Source organism: Schistocerca nitens, chromosome 7 (genome assembly GCF_023898315.1).
Source record: "Schistocerca nitens isolate TAMUIC-IGC-003100 chromosome 7, iqSchNite1.1, whole genome shotgun sequence".
Taxonomy (NCBI): domain Eukaryota; kingdom Metazoa; phylum Arthropoda; class Insecta; order Orthoptera; family Acrididae; genus Schistocerca; species Schistocerca nitens.
In genome coordinates this window covers 453,889,570-453,908,324 of record NC_064620.1, presented here as the reverse complement: position 1 = coordinate 453,908,324, position 18,755 = coordinate 453,889,570, and the positions used below count along the sequence as shown (strand labels likewise).

Genomic DNA, 18,755 nt, shown 5'->3' with positions numbered 1-18,755 from the left:
TATTAGTTACAAGTGCAACTCTACATGGACTGTCTTCACAATCTCGAGCTTTTGTTCTAAGGGTTAGCAAAAAAAGCACCAAAACTGCAACCTGCACAGTTGTTCTCTCATGCAATCTTCTTTGACAGAATTGGTATCCAAAACAATGGGCTCCCGTCAATGAACCATTTTATCACAGCTGTCACCTATATGAAAATGACGTCTAACACCACACCCAATTCCCTCTGTGATTTTGTAGCACTTATATGGAAAATCCAATTGAAGGCTGCAGCCCTGAAGCACAGCATCATGACCACCTTTCATTGCACCATCTTGGACATGTTTGACCTACTGCTGGTGCAAGCTGTCATTAAAATCTCTCCTTTCTGGCTGGGCACTCCAGCATGAGCCTGCAAGTTCAAATGCACTCAATCTGTATCTAAGGAGCAATCTCCAATAACAGGTTCATGTTGTGTAACATGGCCTCTCCACATCGACTTAGCAGTGGCACTAAAACCAACTTCACCTACTGTTTCCTCCATCCCCAGAAAACCCTCTAGTCCTGTGCTGACTCATGCAACTTCCATCATCCATCAAGCCTTTCCGGTCAATGCTTTTTGCTGCAAATCTCATGGACCCGATCCACTGTCCTTCCTGGTGGTGATGCCTCTGGACCATGCAAAACCTATCACCTATGTTCTTCTGCTGGGCTGGATGCATTGGATGCATTGGTGCCATCTGACATCGCTACGCAAACAGAATAGCTGGCACCGTATTACTGCCAACTGATGTGGCGTCACTGTCCAGAGGGTGCTGGTCATCAGGAGTTTCCTCTGATGGGACCACACATATAGTAAGTGTGCTACTGGTTTGGCTCAGCTGGTAATATCATGGGCATTATTTGTCGTAGGTGGAACTTTTATACTGCATGGCTGGAAGTGGCATTAGAATACAGACTTCATCACTTGCTCTGTTTCCAATGAGCCTCCTGTCTATTTTTCAATGTGAAACTAGTCTTTACAAAACTTATTTAGATTTTTATTTATTTCCTGAAACACTTCAAATGCTAGGGTGGCTTCTTCAATAATAATAATAATAGTGATAATTATAATAATATTCAATAATTCTGTAGCTGACTCCTTTCTCCATTACTGTCCAAACTGAAATAGTTATACATATGCTATGGTTTCAAAATAAATGAACTGTTAGACTACAGTGTCCCCTCTTTTCCATGCTGTATCTGCTAAAAATGCTAACTGCAGAAATGTTACCTGCAAACAGAAAAGTGAGGAAATAATTTCACAATTTTTCTGCCAGAATATTCAATGATCAGTGACAGAGGTCACAAAAGGAAAGGTAAGTATCAGTGCCTTACAATTCATCTTTCACATATCTTGCTCACTTTAATGCATTTTTCATTCACTATACAAAGTGAAAAAGTTCCGTTATGTAGAAAATTTACATTATGAACTGTAGATGTTAAAATAAATCACAATACAAAAATATTAATTTCTCCATATTAGTACAAATGATAAATTCTGCAGTATTGGGTGCATAATACATTACAATGCAATTCTATATCATATCACAAGACCACTGAATTCTCATTTACAGTTGAAAGGCAGTGGCCTAACAGGTTTCACAGGCACATTGTTCTACAAAATATATGAGTTTACATTGGTGGTCCACACTGTATCTTTACAAATTATGTATGATAACACTTATTAAAATGTAAAAGGTATATGCCATCACAATACATCTTGTACATATGTAAAATTATTCACATTTTATGCTTCTCACATAAGAAGCCTGGCAGGAAGTTTTTACAGAGTTATAGTTTGAGGCACTTCATTCTGGAAAGAATGCACATGCTGTAGTATGCTGCACTTTGATGTGGCCGTCACAGAATTACAAGTAGAATTTTTGTAAAGTTCCATATCACTCACTGAAACATGCAAGTATCTTGTGATGAACATGCAAGTATCATGTGATGGTCACTATGTTGATCTCCTGTCTTGTTCAGATTTGATTAATCCCATTTGAATCAAATACTTCAGATCTTGTTCTGTCTTCAGAACCTAAAAATATATTTGTAGGTAAAAGAAAAAGCTTTAGCAACAAAAATCACTTACTTTGCAGTACACACAATCCATTATTGGAGAATAATTTCAATAAGCAGTTAAATGTACATTCTTTTGATGGCTGTGTTTGGCTTTCAAATTTAAATATACATTACAACAAATGCCAAAGTTAATGTGTAATGATGCCTCGACCAGCATCAGACTTCAACAGCATATCAGTTACACAATCCCATGGATGACAACATCAATAAATGTCAGAATTAGTACACAATCAGCTTACCAGGCCAAGCATTCAAATAAGTGAAAAGAATAATACACAGAATAAAATAAAGCCGTCCACCTAACCTTCGTAACCTCTTAGTTCACCCATATGAATTCCCCAAACCACCTTCCCTACCCTCTGGCTCCTACCCTTGTAACCGTCCCTGGTGTAAAACCTGTCCCATGCACCCTCCCACCACCACCTACTCCAGTCCTGTAACCCGGAAAGTGTACACGAACAAAGGCAGATCCACATGTGAAAGCACCCACGTGATTTACCAACTGACCTGCCTACACTGTGACGCTTTCTATGTGGGAATGACCAGCAACAAACTGTCCATTCTCATGAATGGACACAGGTAGACAGTGTTTGTTGGTAATGAGGATCACCCTGTGGCTAAACATGCCTTGGTGCACGGCCAGCACATCTTGGCACAGTGTTACACCGTCCGGGTTATCTGGATACTTCCCACTAACACCAACCTGTCAGAACTCCAGAGATGGGAACTTACCCTTCAGTATACCCTCTCTTCTCGTTATCCGCCAGGCCTCAATCTCCGCTAATTTCAATTTGCCACCGCTCATACCTCACCTGTCTTTCAACAACATCTTTGCCTCTGTACTTCCACCTCGACTGACATCTCTGCCCAAACTCTTTGCCTTTACAAATGTCTGCTTGTGTCTGTGTATGTGCGGGTGGATACGCGTGTGTGTGTGTGTGTGTGCGAGTGTATACCTGTCCCTTTTTCCCCTTAAGGTAAGTCTTTCCGCTCCCGGGATTGGAATGACTCCTTACCCTCTCCCTTAAAACCCACATCCTTTCGTCTTTCCCTCTCCTTCCCTCTTTCCTGATGAAGCAGCCATTTCGGCTAGTTCTAATAACTTTCGCTTTTTTTCCATTTCCGTTTTTCCCACATCACTGATCTTTCTTAGCCACTTCCCACAGATTTTAACGTCATTATTTCCTCGTCAGACAATTGTTAGCCTCATTTTCACAATCTGCCACCACAAAACCACTCCTTTTAATACATTTACACGCAGTTTTTTCGAAATTTTCCCGAATTGCTCCACACTTTAACGTGTTTTGGCGGCAACACAACCACCTAACCTTTGTGCACATTGTTGTCTACCAAGCCAAGTTCACCACCGGATCAACATAGCCCAGCTATAACCAACACTTTTTCGCCTTTTTTCGCACCAGATCTCCAGTTGCTTTCTAGTTCACCTTTATCTCTCCCCATATATTTTTATTTTCATTTTCATTTCAGCCTCATGTTACACTTTCCACCTTCTAATACCATGTCACCCTCACAACATCCCCACAATGACCCCATTAAGTTTTATTTACATTCCCTCTGCAAACATGCCTTCGCCCTAGCCAAATTACACTCCCATATTTTATTTTCTCAGGCTTGTCTGACATTTGGCATTACCCCTAAAGGCCTCACACTTAAAGTTCCCATCTCTGGCTGTAACCCTTCTTTCCATCAGTCCATATACCAGTTCCAAACTGAATGATCCATTGCCCTCACCCACTTAATCCTTCACCTACACATCAACTCAGCCAATGAACACACCCGTCAACTCCTATCCTTAATAAAAGTCCTCAATCTTTCCTCTCCCACATCCACACCGGCTGTTCAGAGCATCCTCCTACAGGCCAACCGCAAATTAGAACAGCATGCCACCCTCCACCTCAAAAAACTATCCAATCTCCTTGTTTCCCACCTCCGGAAAGGCAACTCACTCACTCACCCTTCACAATCTTTCCTGCAAACCTCAACTTCCTCTCATTGCACACAGACCCAGTCTCTCCCATCTACTCAATCTCCCACTTCCAGCTCCACTCCCCCCAATACCTCAAAATTCCAATCAACACAATCTGGAACCACAACACCCTAATTCAGTAGTTAACCTTTCCTCCAAACCTCTCTCCCCATCTGAAACCTCTGTCCTATCCAAAGGCCTTACCTTCAGCCCCACTCCCAGATTCAACCAAACAGCCCTTGTCAAAGATTTACTGTCCTATACCCGTACTCTCTGCTGGAAATATCACTTGCCACGAAGAAAAATGATCCTAATCCTACTCCTAATGATCCAACTCCCCAAGACACTATCCAAATTGAACCCTGCCTGGAACAGTTCCGTCCTCCGTCACAGCAGGACCCACCTCCTCTTCCTCAAAATCACCCTCTCCAAACCTTCCAGGAATTTCTGACTTCCAGCCTTGCCTCTCAATCCTTCTTAAAAAAAACTTAATCCTACTCCCAACATCACCACTGCTGAAGCCCAGGATATCCGTGATATGAAGGCTGACCGATCCATCATCATTCTTCCGGCGGACAAGGGTTCCACAACCGTGGTACTTGATTATCGGGAGTATGTGGCTGAGGGGCTGTGTCAGCTTTCAGTCAACACTACATACAAAGTTTGCCAAGGTAATCCCATTCCTGATGTCCAGGCGGAGCTTCAAGGAATCCTGAGAACCTTAGGCTCCCTACAAAACCTTTCACCTGACTCCATCAGCCTCCTGACCCCACAGACACCCCGTACCCTTACCTTCTACCTTCTTCCTAAAATTCACAGCCGGCCGAAGTGGCCGTGCGGTTAAAGGCGCTGCAGTCTGGAACCGCAAGACCGCTACGATCGCAGGTTTGAATCCTGCCTCGGGCATGGATGTTTGTGATGTCCTTAGGTTAGTTCGGTTTAACTAGTTCTAAGTTCTAGGGGACTAATGACCTCAGCAGTTGAGTCCCATAGTGCTCAGAGCCTTTTGAACCATTTGAACCTAAAATTCACAAACCCAATCATCCCGGCCATCCCATTGTAGCTGGTTACCAAGCCCCCACACAACGTATCTCTGCCTACGTAGATCAACACCTTCAACCCATTACATGCAGTCTCCCATCCTTCATCAAAGACACCAACCACTTTCTCGAACGCCTGGAATCCTTACCCAGTCTGTTACAGTCGTGTGAAGTTAGCACCCCTTTTTCGAGAAATATACACAGTTCTTGTTAGATGTGCCATAGTTCTAGAGTTCTTTGTACAAAATTTCAATAGTTCTGCAAATTGTAACGAAGGAAACAATACTGAAAAAATTTTCGTATCGAAAACATTCTTTGGCAATTTCCGCAAAATGTAAATAAGTACAATAGTTCTGAGCACAGTTCTGAACAGAGCTCCAAGAGTTCTTTCGAAAATCCAAGTAACATTTTCTTGTGCAGCTAATAGTTTACGAGATAATTGCAATTTAAGGAGAAAATCTATTCACTTACTGTGAAGTTGGCACCATTTTTTTCAGAAATGTATATTATTTTCAGAGTTCTTGATAGATATGCCATAGTTCTAGAGTTCTTTGTACATAATTTGAATAGTTCTGCAGAATTTAGCGACGAAAACAACAATATTCGAAAAAATTATCGTATCGAAAATATTCTTTGGCAATTTTCGCAAACTGTAAATAAGTACAACAGTTCTGAGCACAGTTCTGAACAGAACTCCAAGAGTTCTATCGAAAACCCAAGTAACATTTTTTTGTGCAGCTAATAGCTTACGAGATAATTGCAATTTAAGGAGAAAATCTTTTCACTTACTGTGAAGTTGGCACCATTTTTTTCAGAAATGTATACTTTTTTCAGAGTTCTTGATAGATGTGCCATAGTTCTAGAGTTCTTTGTACAAAGTTTCAATAGTTCTGCAGAATTTGGAGAGGAAAACAATATTCGAAAAAATTTTCGTTTCGAAAACATTCCTCGTCAATTTTCGCAGATTGTAAAAAAGTACAACAGTTCTGAGCACAGTTCTGAACAGAAATCCAGGAGTTCTATCGAAAACCCAAGTAACACTTTTTTGTGCAGCTAATAGTTTACGAGATAATTGCAATTTAAGGAGAAAATCTTTTCACTTAGTGTGAAGTTGGCACCCTTTTTTTCAGAAATGTATATTTTTTTCACAGTTCTTGACAGGTATGCCATAGTTCTAGAGTTCTTTGTAAAAAATTTCAATAGTTCTGCAGAATATAGCGAAGAAAACAGCAATACTCGAAAAAATTTTGTATCGAAAACATTTTTTGTCAATTGTCGCAAAAATTAAACTTGTACAACAGTTCTGAGGACAGTTCTGAACAGAACCCCAAGAGCTCTATCGAGAATCCTAATAACATTTTTCTATGGCGATAATAGTTTGTGATAAATTGATTTAATGTGGGACACACTTTCTCTACAGAAAATATAAATATATTCGTACAGCAGTTCTGATGACAGTTCTGGACACCACGTGAAGAGTTCTATCGAAATTCCTAGTAGAATTTTTTTGTGCAGGTAATAGTTTAAGAGGTAATTGCAACTTAATTAAGAACCCCATAAGAGCTCCTACTGTGAAGCTGGCGCCCTTTTTTCAGAAATATATATTTTTTTCAGAGTTCTTGATAGATAAGTCATAGTTCTAGAGTTCTCTGTACAAAATTTCAATAGTTCTGCAAAATTTAGCGAAGAAAACAACATTGTATAACATAGCTGATTCAGGAACCCTTTCCTTCTGATACAATTCTTACTGTTGCCACAATAAATCACTTGTGCATAGATTCCAACTGTACTGATGATTACAAAAATACAACCATTGACCAGCGGCGCACATTTCTTGCAGCGTTGTACAAGGCATTCGGCTTATCCGCTGTGAAAATTCACACCTAACGCTATTGTAAAATTTACGGTGGATGGCTTCCGTTTATCTACAATGTCAGCATCTATCGAATTATCTTCATGCAAACGTGATGCCTGGATCATTCACTTCCCCTTTTTAGGTACGGAGGAAACTAGAGTTCAGTCTTGTGGAAGCCAAAAAAGGAAATGTGGGCAGCCCTTCTTTTACTGATAGCAAACTCTAAGAGAAATCTCCACGCTTGTTTTTCTTCATCATGCCAACAAAAGAAAAATTCTCCCTTCATAGCTCTATTATCATTCCAGTACTAGTAAACCAGTTGTCCGCTTTCACATTTCGACCTGACTGATATATAGGTTTACACACTCACAGAACAACATCAAAATGTTTATTGCTCAGTTGGTAAATCCTTCTGGTTGCAACACAGCGTATATTTCCAAATTGTACAGGTAAAATACTTAAGAATCCACACTTAAGAATCCATACTCTTTTGTTTTGATTGATACATATTGGCGAAAACTGTTCCTTCCACAGAATCCTTCCAGCTTCTTGTCTATTGTAACATTTTCTCCTAGGGTGTAAGATTTGTGGTAGTTGCGTACAAACACAGTAAATATTTCCCGAATAGCTGTTAGCTTGTCTAATTGTCTCCTTTCATCACGAATAGCGCGACTGTAAAATCTAAGGCTCTCCAGCATAAATTTGAAACGTTTTATGTTCATTTGCGAGGTGAAATTTTTCAATGCCATCACCATCAGTTGCACACAGATCTTCCAGGCTTTATCTGTTACTTTTGTTAACAACAATTAAAAACAAGAGACTCATGAAGGCTTTCAATTCAATATCATCTATTGATTTTACCCCTCTCTCACGCTGAAATGAGGCTTTGATGCTCTCAAAATTCTGATTGGAATACAAAACTACAATAGACAAATATCGTTATCTATGAGGTAATTACAACATCACAGATGCTGCTTTGGCTGCACCTATTGGTACAGGTAAATTCCGAATAATATTATGCTCTTCGAACAATATGCCTTCGATTTCTTCAACATTATCTAGTACTTACCACTTAAAATAATAAAATTCCTATAAAACAACGCAACGAGGCGCAGTGTATTAATCTGATATTTGACGTTCAGACAGCGGACACTGACGATTAAACAGTTCAAACAGAATTTAAGTGCAGTTTACATTCTGGATCAGCTTTGTACTACTTACTACGTTGATAAACAAATAAATTAATCCCTGAAATGAAATACGAAAGGGCACAGTGGATAAAAACGAGCAATCGGCTCATATCTCATCAAGAGAGCATTAGCGTCGATACTGAATCATACAACAATGAAAGGCATACATGAAGAGTATATTTTTAGAATCAGGAAGAACCAGATGAATTTTATTACGTAAAACAGTAATTGTTTTGAGCTCTCATGACATCCAGGACCCACTAACAGCTAAAAATATGCCCAGGACCCTCATGGATGTAAGTTTTGTGGCAACATCACCAGACGCTAGGATCCATAAAAACATGTACTGTGTGTAACGAATAAATTTGAAATTGCTGTCGTTAATATTGTTCCAAACATTTGTTCTAGTTAGAAAGGAAGTGTGGAAGTTTGATGACTTACACTACAGCGAGAGTTAAAAGTCTTTACGATGTATAGAAATGTAAGTATATTTGCTGAATATATTGTACAAACGAACTAAGTAGTATGTTTAAATCTTAATTCAATACATGACTGATAGAGGTGTTATTATGTTGAGGGGATACAGTATTAAAGTTAATAAGAAGTTCGAAATTTGTAAATAAGAACCTCGTTTATTTGGTCCTCAGTAATCCGGATTTCCGGTTTATCCGGATTCATATTTTGTGTCCCTTGGTATTTTTCTCTTTTTTTCTTATAACACGAAGATGTGTAGTCGGTGAGGTACATAGGCTGCTTATCACTAGGCCGGTAATTTAGTCTAGTACTGAGTGATAAGGAACTCGGAGTGTGTGAATGACATTGTTTCTCAAGTATTGTACATTAATATAACGGTGTATTGATGCCCATCAAGTAAGTTGCATAGTAACCACGCCAACAGCACTCCACCACAGCTCATTGTACCCCTGGTGCGATTCTCGACAGGTGTGACATCATCTGGTTAGTGGCGCGTGTGAATGTATCTGCTCTCTCAGCCATCTGTTTGTTTTGCACTGACGAGCCTTCTCTCCTTGAATCATCTAAGCGTGCACATCCCGCGCTTCCACCTACAGTTACTACAGTCAGTCTTAAGAAGGCGTACTGGCATTTGTATAGTCCTGAACATTTAGACTTTTTGTATTTAGTAGAATATACATCCGGGTTTTCGATTTTCGGTTTTCCAAAATAAAAGTGAGAATTTACGATCGTCCTCATAGCTGTACTTCCAGCAGTACTTCATCTCCTGCGTTCCCAATTTCGTAGAAGTTGTCCTACGAAAATTGCAGAAGAAGCACTCCTGGACGAAAGGATATTGTGATGATATTCCTTCGTCATAGCCTGGGGTTAGAGACCCGGTCCGGCACACAGTTTTTATCTGCCAGTAAGTTTCACATCGGCGCACACCAACTGCAGAGTGAACACACAATCTATTTCATAATCTACAGGCACCATAAAAATGTTATGAGGGTTTTTAAAAGAACTCTTTCGGTGCTATCCAGAACTGTCAGCAAAAGGGTTGTGCCAATTAATTATAAAGTACACCAAGTGGGTCTCTCGAAAATGCTATTATCTCATTAACTGTTATCCCCACAAAAAATGTTATTACAGTTGTCGGTAGAACTCTTAGGGTCGTATTAAGAAATGCCATCAGATCTTTTGTACGAATTTATTACTTTTACATGACAAAAGTGAGTCCCACATTAATTATCTCATATAATGTCATCGTCACAAATAATGTTATTATAGTTTTTGGTAGAACTCTGTGGGTGATATTCAGAACTGTCATCAGAACTATTCTACGAATTTTGCTATAGTAGAGAAAGTGAGTATCAGATTAAAACAATTATTGTATAAACTATTATCGCCACAAAAATGTTCTTATCATTTTCAATGCAACTCTTCCGGTGCTATCCAGAACTGCCAACAGAACTGTTATACAAATTTATTTTTTCCAAAGTGACAAATAATTTTTTACCATACCAAAATTTTGCCGAGTTATCGTTTTCTTCCCGAAATTCTGCAGAACTATTCGTGTTTTGAGCAGGGAAATCTAGAACTATTGCAGGTATATATCAAGACCTATGAAAAAAACGTATATTTATCGTAAAAGGGGTTCAAACTTCACGGGAAATGCTCATAAGCATTCCTTAATAAAGGCAGTTACTACGTAAACAATTACCTGCACAGAATATGTTACTAGTATTTTCGATAGAACTCTTACAATGCTATCCAGAGCTGGCATCAGAACATACGAACAGACCTTTTTTTTTGTTGAGTAAGTTTGTCCCACAATTAATCAGTTACCATACAAACTACTATAACCACAAAAAATGTTATAATGATTATCGATAGAAGTCTTGAGGTGTTAACCAGAACTGTTCATCAAAACTGTTGAACGAATTTACTTTTTCTGTGGAGAAAGTGGGTCTAACATCAAAGCAGTTACCGTATATTTTTCGAGTATTGTTATTTTTTTCTCTAAATTCTGCAGGACTATTCAAATTTTGTACAAATAACTCTAGAACTATGACATTTCTATCAAGAACTCTGAAAAAATATATATTTCTGAAGAAAAGGATTCCAACTTCACAGTAAGTGAAGAGGTTCCCTCCTTAAATTGCAATTATCTCGTAATGTGTTAGCTGCACAAAAAATTGTAATTAGGATATTCGATAGAACTATTGGGGTTCTGTTCAGAACTGCCCTCAGAACTGTTGTCCGAATTTACTTTTTGCGAAAATTAATAACGAATGTTTGCTATACGAAATTTTTTTCGAGTATTGTTTTCTTCGTTAAATTCTGCAGAACTATTCAAATTTTGTACAAAGAACTCTAGAAATATGCCATATCTATCAAGAACTCTGAAAAAAATATATATTTCTAAAAAAAATGGTGACAACTTCACAGTAAGTGAAAAGATTTTCTCATGAAAATGCAATTATCTCGTAAAATATTAGCTGCAGTAAAAAATGTTACTTGGATTTTCGAAAGAACTCATGGAGCTCTGTTCGGAACTGTGCTCAGAACTCTTGTACTTATTTACATTTTGCGGAAATTGCCAAAGAATGTTTTCGATACGAAAATTTTTCGAGTATTGTTGCTTTCTTCGCTAAATTCTGCAGAACTATTGAAATTTTGTACAGAGAACTCTATAACTATGACTTATCTATCAATAACTCTGAAAAAAATATATATTACTGAAAAAAGGGTGCCAGCTTCACAGTAGGAGCTCTTAGGGAATTCTTAATTAAGTTGCAATTACCTCTTAACCTATTACCTGCACAAAAAAATTCCACTAGGATTTTCGATAGAACTCATCACATGGTGTCCAGAACTGTCATCAGAACTGTTGTACGAATATATTTATATTTTCCGTACAGAAAGTGTGTCCCATATTAAATCAATTTATCTCAAACCATTATCGCCATAGAAAAATGTTATTAGGATTCTCGATAGAGCTCTTGGGGTTCTGTTCAGAACTGTCCTCAGAACTGTTGTACAAGTTTAATTTTTGCGAAAATTGAAAAAAATGTCTTCGATACGAAAATTTTTTCGAATATTGTTGTTTTCTTCGCTAAATTCTGCAGAACTATTGAAATTTTGTACAAAGAACTCTAGAACTATGCCGTATCTATCAAGAACTCTGAAAAAAATATATATTTCTGAAGGAAAGGGTGCCAACTTCACAGTAAGTGAAAAGATTTTCTCATTAAAATGCAATTATCTCGTAAACTATTAGCTGCACAAAAAAATGTTACTGGGATTTTCGAAAGAACTCTTGGAGCCCTGTTCACAACTGTGCTCAGAACTCTTGTACTTATTTACATTTTGCGGAAATTGCCAAAGAATGTTTTCGATACGAAAATTTTTTCGAGTACTGTTGTTTTCGTCGCTAAATTCTGCAGAACTATTGAAATTTTGTACAAAGAACTCTAGAACTATGCTACATCTATCAATAACTGTGAAAAAAATGTATATTTCTTGAAAAAGCGGTGCTAACTTCACACGACTGTCTGTTACCCCCGGAAACCATCCTTGTAACCATTGATGCCACTTCCTTATACACAAATATTCCGCACGTCCAGGGCCTCGCTGCGATGGAGCATTTCCTTTCACACCGATCACCTGTCACCCTACCTAAAACCTCTTTCCTCATTACCTCACCCACAACTTCTTCACTTTCGAAGGCCAGACATACCAACAATTAAAGGGAACAGCCATGGGTACCACGATGGCCTCTTCGTATGCCAACCTATTCATGGGTCGCATGGAGGAAGCCTTCTTGGTTACCCAGGCCTGCCAACCCAAAGTTTGGTACAGATTTATTGATGACATTTTCATGATCTGGACTCACAGAAGAACTCCAGAATTTCCTCTCCAACCTCAACTCCTTTGGTTCCATCAGATTCACCTGGTCCTACTCCAAATCCCATGCCACTTTCCTTGACGTTGACCTCCACCTGTCCAATGGCCAGCTTCACACGTCCGTCCACATCAAACCCACTAACAAGCAACAGTACCTCCATTATGACAGCTGCCACCCATTCCACATCAAACGGTCCCTTCCCTACAGCCTAGGTCTTTGTGGCAAACGAATCTGCTCCAGTCCGGAATCCCTGAACCATTACACCAACAACCTGAAAACAGCTTTTGCATCCCGCAACTACCCTCCCGACCTGGTACAGAAGCAAATAACCAGAGCCACTTCCTCATCTCCTCAAACCCAGAACCTCCCACAGAAGAACCCGAAAAGTGCCCCACTTGTAACAGGATACTTTCCGGGACTGGTTCAGGCTCTGAATGTGGCTCTCCAGGAGGGATACGACTTCCTCAAATCCTGCCCTGAAATGAGATCGATCCTTCATGAAATCCTCCCCACTCCACCAAGAGTGTCTTTCCGCCGTCCACCTAACCTTCGTAACCTCTTAGTTCACCCCTAAGAAATCCCCAAACCACATTCCCTACCCTCTGGCTCCTACCCTTGTAACCGTCCCTGGTGTAAAACCTGTCCCATGCACCCTCCCACCACCACCTACTCCAGTCCTGTAACCCGGAAGGTGTACACAATCAAAGGCAGAGCAACGTGTGAAAGCACCCACGTGATTTACCAATTGACCTGCCTACACTGTGACGCTTTCTATGTGGGAATGACCAGCAACAAACTGTCCATTCTCATGAATGGACACAGGCAGACAGTGTTTGTTGGTAATGAGGATCACCCTGTGGCTAAACATGCCTTGGTGCACGACCAGCACATCTTGGCACAGTGTTACACCGTCCGGGTTATCTGGATACTTCCCACTAACACCAACCTGTCAGAACTCCAGAGATGGGAACTTACCCTTCAGTATACCCTCTCTTCTCGTTATCCACCAGGCCTCAATCTCCACTAATTTCAATTTGCCACCGCTCATACCTCACCTGTCTTTCAACAACATCTTTGCCTCTGTACTTCCACCTCGACTGACATCTCTGCCCAAACTCTTTGCCTTTACAAATGTCTGCTTGTGTCTGTGTATGTGCGGGTGGATATGTGTGTGTGTGTGTGTGCGAGTGTATACCTGTCCTTTTTACCCCTTAAGGTAAGTCTTTCCGCTCCCGGGATTGGAATGACTCCTTACCCTCTCCCTTAAAACCCACATCCTTTCGTCTTTCCCTCTCCTTCCCTCTTTCCTGATGAAGCAAACATTGGTTGTGAAAGCTAGAATTTTGTGTGTATGTTTGTGTTTGTTTGTGTGTCTATCGACCTGCCAGCACTTTCGTTTGGTAAGTCACATCATCTTTGTTTTTAGATATATTTTTCCCACGTAGAATGTTTCCCTCTATTATATTCATAAAGTAAAGGATTTGTTAGATAACAATCAGTTTGATTTTTGGTCAGTTAAAGGCACCAGGGAGCGAGTTCTGGTGTAACGTTTCAAATTAAAACAAGCAAGAGGAAACAAGAAGAGTGGAAGACAAAGAGAAAAATGCTTGATCAAAAAGGGCATAAGGTGAGAAAGCAGTCTTCCTCCCCTACAGGTCAAACCTGTACCTCAAAGAAGTGATGATGTAAATAAAAGAACAGTTTAGGAGTGAGACTAAAATTTAGGTAGTTGGAGTATTAATGACAATAAGGACCTGAAAGTCACATCTGCTTTCAGCTAAATTGCATTTTTTCAATTACTTATTTTTTTTTAAACTTTAATAATTTTTTTTTAATCTTGTCATGCCAGCTGCCTGAATATGAAGGCTTAGTGCTTGGGAACTGACTGAATAATTTATGCGGGAGCTTCTGGAATGGAATGTTTGCTTTTGCTACAACTTCAACTTTTTTTTCCGAAATGCTCTTCGGCAGTTTTTACTTTTCATTGTATTTGACCTATCAACAAAAGATTATTGCTGTTGAGATGCAGCACCATTTTCATGGCTCTGATTAAGGGGGTTTCTCAACATAATTTTTTCCCTACCCAATTTGATAATTACAAAATCTGCAGAGCATCGATTTCAACCTTTCATGAGCATTCATAGCCGTGCAACCCATACTTGACAAAGTTACTTAGAGACATGATTAGGTACTTTCGTATAAGTAAGACTGAAGAAACTCTGTTTGCACATAACGAAAGTCTTTTGATATGCTTGAAATACATTGGCAGGTTTTGTTTTCTGGTCTCACTATAGTAAATGTAAATGTAAATGTCCTGTGACTAGGGCCTTCCATCAGGTAGACCGTTAGCCGGGTGCAAGTCTTTCAATTAGACGCCACTTCGGCGACTTGCACATTGATGGGGATGAAACGATGATGATTAGGACAACACAACACCCAGTCCCTGAGTGGAGAAAATCTCTGGCCCAGCCGGGAATTGAACCCGGGCCCGTAGGATTGACATTCTGTCGCGCTGACCACTCAGCTACTGGGGGCAGACTCTCATTATAGTGCAGAGAGAGGACACTGTAAACTTGCAGTTGACCACAAGCATAATAATTTTTGAATTCTGACAACCAGAGGGCAGAAGAGCAATGTGGGCAAAGAAGCCTACATGCAGGACAGCCAGCCTTCACCCATGTTCCGTGTTTCTGCAAAAGGAGATCTTGTCAGATGGTCACAGGGATTGTAATACATTCTTGTGTTTCATGGTCAACAAATAATCAAACTTTATGAAGCAATAGGATTAGTTTCTTCATTCACCTTACAAAAAGGAAAGAAAATAATGAGCAATGCATAACGCAAAAGATTCAGTAATGGCTACCACACAATTGTTGCTGATGTTGGCAGTGTCGTAAATGAGGTAGTTCAGTTCTGACCTCTACCAGTAATTGATTCAACCGCAGTCAAAACCCCTGCCACCTAAAACTGTCACATTAAAATATATGTGATAAATCAAATTTCAAACTTTAATTAGTAGACAAATATACGTGTTTCTTTATTCTAAGATACTAGGTCCCACAGTTGAGTCCTAAATCACATTACATGACATATATCTTACATAGAGCAGTCAACCACCCAAAACTGGAGTAACATCAGAGCATCAAGCACACTGGTGCATTATTGTGTTCATGCACTTTTTATTCCACAAACACATTCTTTAGGCATGTTACCTTTTGCAACTAGGCTTCATTCAATGATTTGAGATACCAGTAACTGACAACTGAGTACATTTTCAGTATTTATAAGCAGAAAATAAAACTGTTTCAAACTATCTCAGATAAAATAGACAAATCAAAAAAAAAAAAAAAAAGACTTGCATCCCTCAGTTCTGATAGTTCCAGAACCCGTACAGAAAATTGGAACAAAGATCAACATAAACATCATTTTTGACCTTTTTATTGCTCATGAAAACAACACATTGTATGTTGTACCACCATACAGCAAGACCTCCAGAGGTGGTAGTCCAGATTTCTGTACATGCCGGTACCTCTAATACCCAGTAGCACGTCCACTTGCATTGATGCATGCCTGTATTTGTCATGGCATACTATCCATAAATTCATCAAGGCACTGTTGGTCCAGATTGTCCCACTCCTCAATGGTGATTTCGTATAGATCCCTCCATCATCCATAAACAGCCCTTTCCAATCTATCCCAGGCGTGCTCAAAAGGGTTCATGTCTGGAGAACATGCTGACCACTCCAGTTGAGCGATGACATTATCCTAAAGGAAGTCATTCACAAGATGTGCATGATGGGGGCACAAATTGTTGTCCACAAAGAAGACGAATGCCTCGCCAATATTCTGTCAATATGGTTGCACTGTCGGTCAGCAAATGGAATTCGCATATTGTACAGCCATTACGGCACCTTCCATGACCACCAGCAGAGTACATTGGCTCCACATAATTCCACCCCAAAACCACAGGGAACCTCAACCTGGCAGCACTTGTTGGACAGTGTGTCTAAGGCATTTAGCCTGACCAGATTGCCTCCAAACATGTCTCCAATGACTTTCTGATTCAAGGCATATGTGACACTCATCAGTGAAGAGAACGTGATGCCAGTCCTGAGTGGTCCATTTGGCATGTTGTTGGGTCCATCTGTACCATGTTGCATGGTGACGTCGTTGTAAAGATGGAGCTCACAATGGACATCAGGAGTGAAGTTGTGCATCATGCAGCCTATTGTGCACTGTTTGAGTCATAACACGACATCCTGTGGCTGCGCAAAATGCATTATTCAACATGGTGGCGTTGCTGTCAGATTTCCTTCGACCCATAATTAGTAGGTAGCACTCATCCATTGCAGTAGTAGCCCTTGGGCGGCCTCAACGAAGCTTGTCGTCGACAGTTCCTGTCTCTCTGTATGTCCTCCATGTCCGAACAGCATTGCTTTCGTTCACTCTGAGACACCTGGGCACTTCCCTTTTTGAGAGCCTTCCTTGCACAAAGTAACAATGTGGACGCGATCGAACCACAGTATTGACTGTCTAGGCATGGTTGAACTACAGACAACATGTGCTGTGCACCTCCTTCCTGGTGGAATGACTGGAACTGATTGGCTTTTGGACACCATCCTTCTAATAGGTGCTGCTTATGCACAGTTCTTTACATCTTTGGGTGGGTTTAGTGACATCTCTGAACAGTCAAAGAGACTGTGTCTGTGGTACAATATCCACAGTCAATGTCTGTCTTCAGGAGCTCTGGGAACCGGGGTGATGCAAAACTTTTTTTGATGTGTGTAGTTCACCTGGGTGGAATTTGCTATGAAATAGCAGTTGTTCGGTAATTCTGCTTTTGGAGGCAGAATTTGCAACTGTATTTCATTTATCACAAACTGTAAATTTTTAAGATATCTGGTGATAACATTCACTGATGACATTGCTGTCCTCATTGAAGCTCAGGAAGCTGTATACAATCTGCTGACGGTAATGAGAAGTCTAGTGCTCACATGATATGCATCATATGGAGGAAAAAAAAGGAAAGTAATGTGGAGCAGCATAAATAAGATTGATGATAACATTACATCCAAATTAGAATCTGTGTAGTAAACACTGAAAAGGAATTCTCTACCCTTGGAAACAACATAATGGTTGACAGATGAAGCAAGGAGGCTATAAAAAGCAGATGTAAAAATTAATCTACAAGAATGAAATATAGACCTTGACTTGAGGAGTAAATTTCTGAAAACGTACATCTGGAGCTCTGTAACATACAGATGTAAATTGTGTGCTGGAGAAAAACCAGAAAAGAAGATAACTGATCCATTTCTGCAGTATGAAAGGAACACTTTGAGGATAACTGGGTGATCTTGTCATTCTGGAAGGCACAATGGATCAACACAAATATGCCCCCACCCTTGGGGACCATGTCTAACCCTACGTGTTGTTTAATGATATAAATATAATAGAAAGAAACATTCCACATGGGAAAAATATATTAAAAAACAAAGATGCTGTGACTTACCAAATGAGAAAGTGCTGGTAGAAAGACACCATAAAAAACACACACACAAATTGCAAGCTTTCGCAACATATGTCTGTTTGTGTCTGTATATGTGCGGATGGATATGTGTGTGTGTGCGAGTGTATACCTGTCCCTTTTTCCCCCTAAGGTAAGTCTTTCTGCTCCCGGAATTGGAATGACTCCTTACCCTCTCTTTTAAAACCCACATCCTTTCTTCTTTCCCTCTCCTTCCCTATTTCCTGATGAAGCAACCGTGGGTTGCGAAAGCTTGAAATTTGTGTGTGTGTTTGTGTGTTTTTTATGGTGTCTTTCTACCAGCGCTTTCTTGTTTGGTAAGTAACAGGATCTTTGTTTTTTAATATATTTTTCCTGCATGTAGTTTGTTTTTTCTCAGCTCAGTGGCATCTACCAGCAGGACAATGCAATTAATCACACAGCTTGCAGCATACATGAGTGGTTCAAAGAGCAGCATGATGAGTTTACCGTACTCCCCTGGCCACCAGACTCCACAGATTTAAACTCAATCGAGAATCGGTCTGAATCGGGCTGTTCATGCAATGAATTCTCAGCCAAGAAACAGCTGACCATGGCAGTGGAGTCTGTATGGCTCCATATTCCTGTTGGTACCATCCAGAACTTCACTGACTCTCATCCTGCACATCTTGCAGTGCTCTGGACTGCACAAGGTGGTTATTCAGGCTTTTGACAGC

General features: G+C 40.0%; 1 protein-coding gene across 1 annotated transcript in view; it reads right to left on the bottom strand.

Annotated features, from left to right (window-relative positions):
- Positions 1–1,497: 1,497 nt before the first annotated feature.
- Positions 1,498–18,755, bottom strand: part of LOC126195683 (putative neural-cadherin 2) — a 72,024-nt gene continuing 54,766 nt past the window's right edge. The window contains exon 9 of the mRNA XM_049934311.1: positions 1,498–2,057. Coding sequence (XP_049790268.1) covers positions 1,999–2,057 — 59 coding nt within the window. The 3' untranslated portion in view covers positions 1,498–1,998. The remainder of the gene's footprint in view (positions 2,058–18,755) is intronic.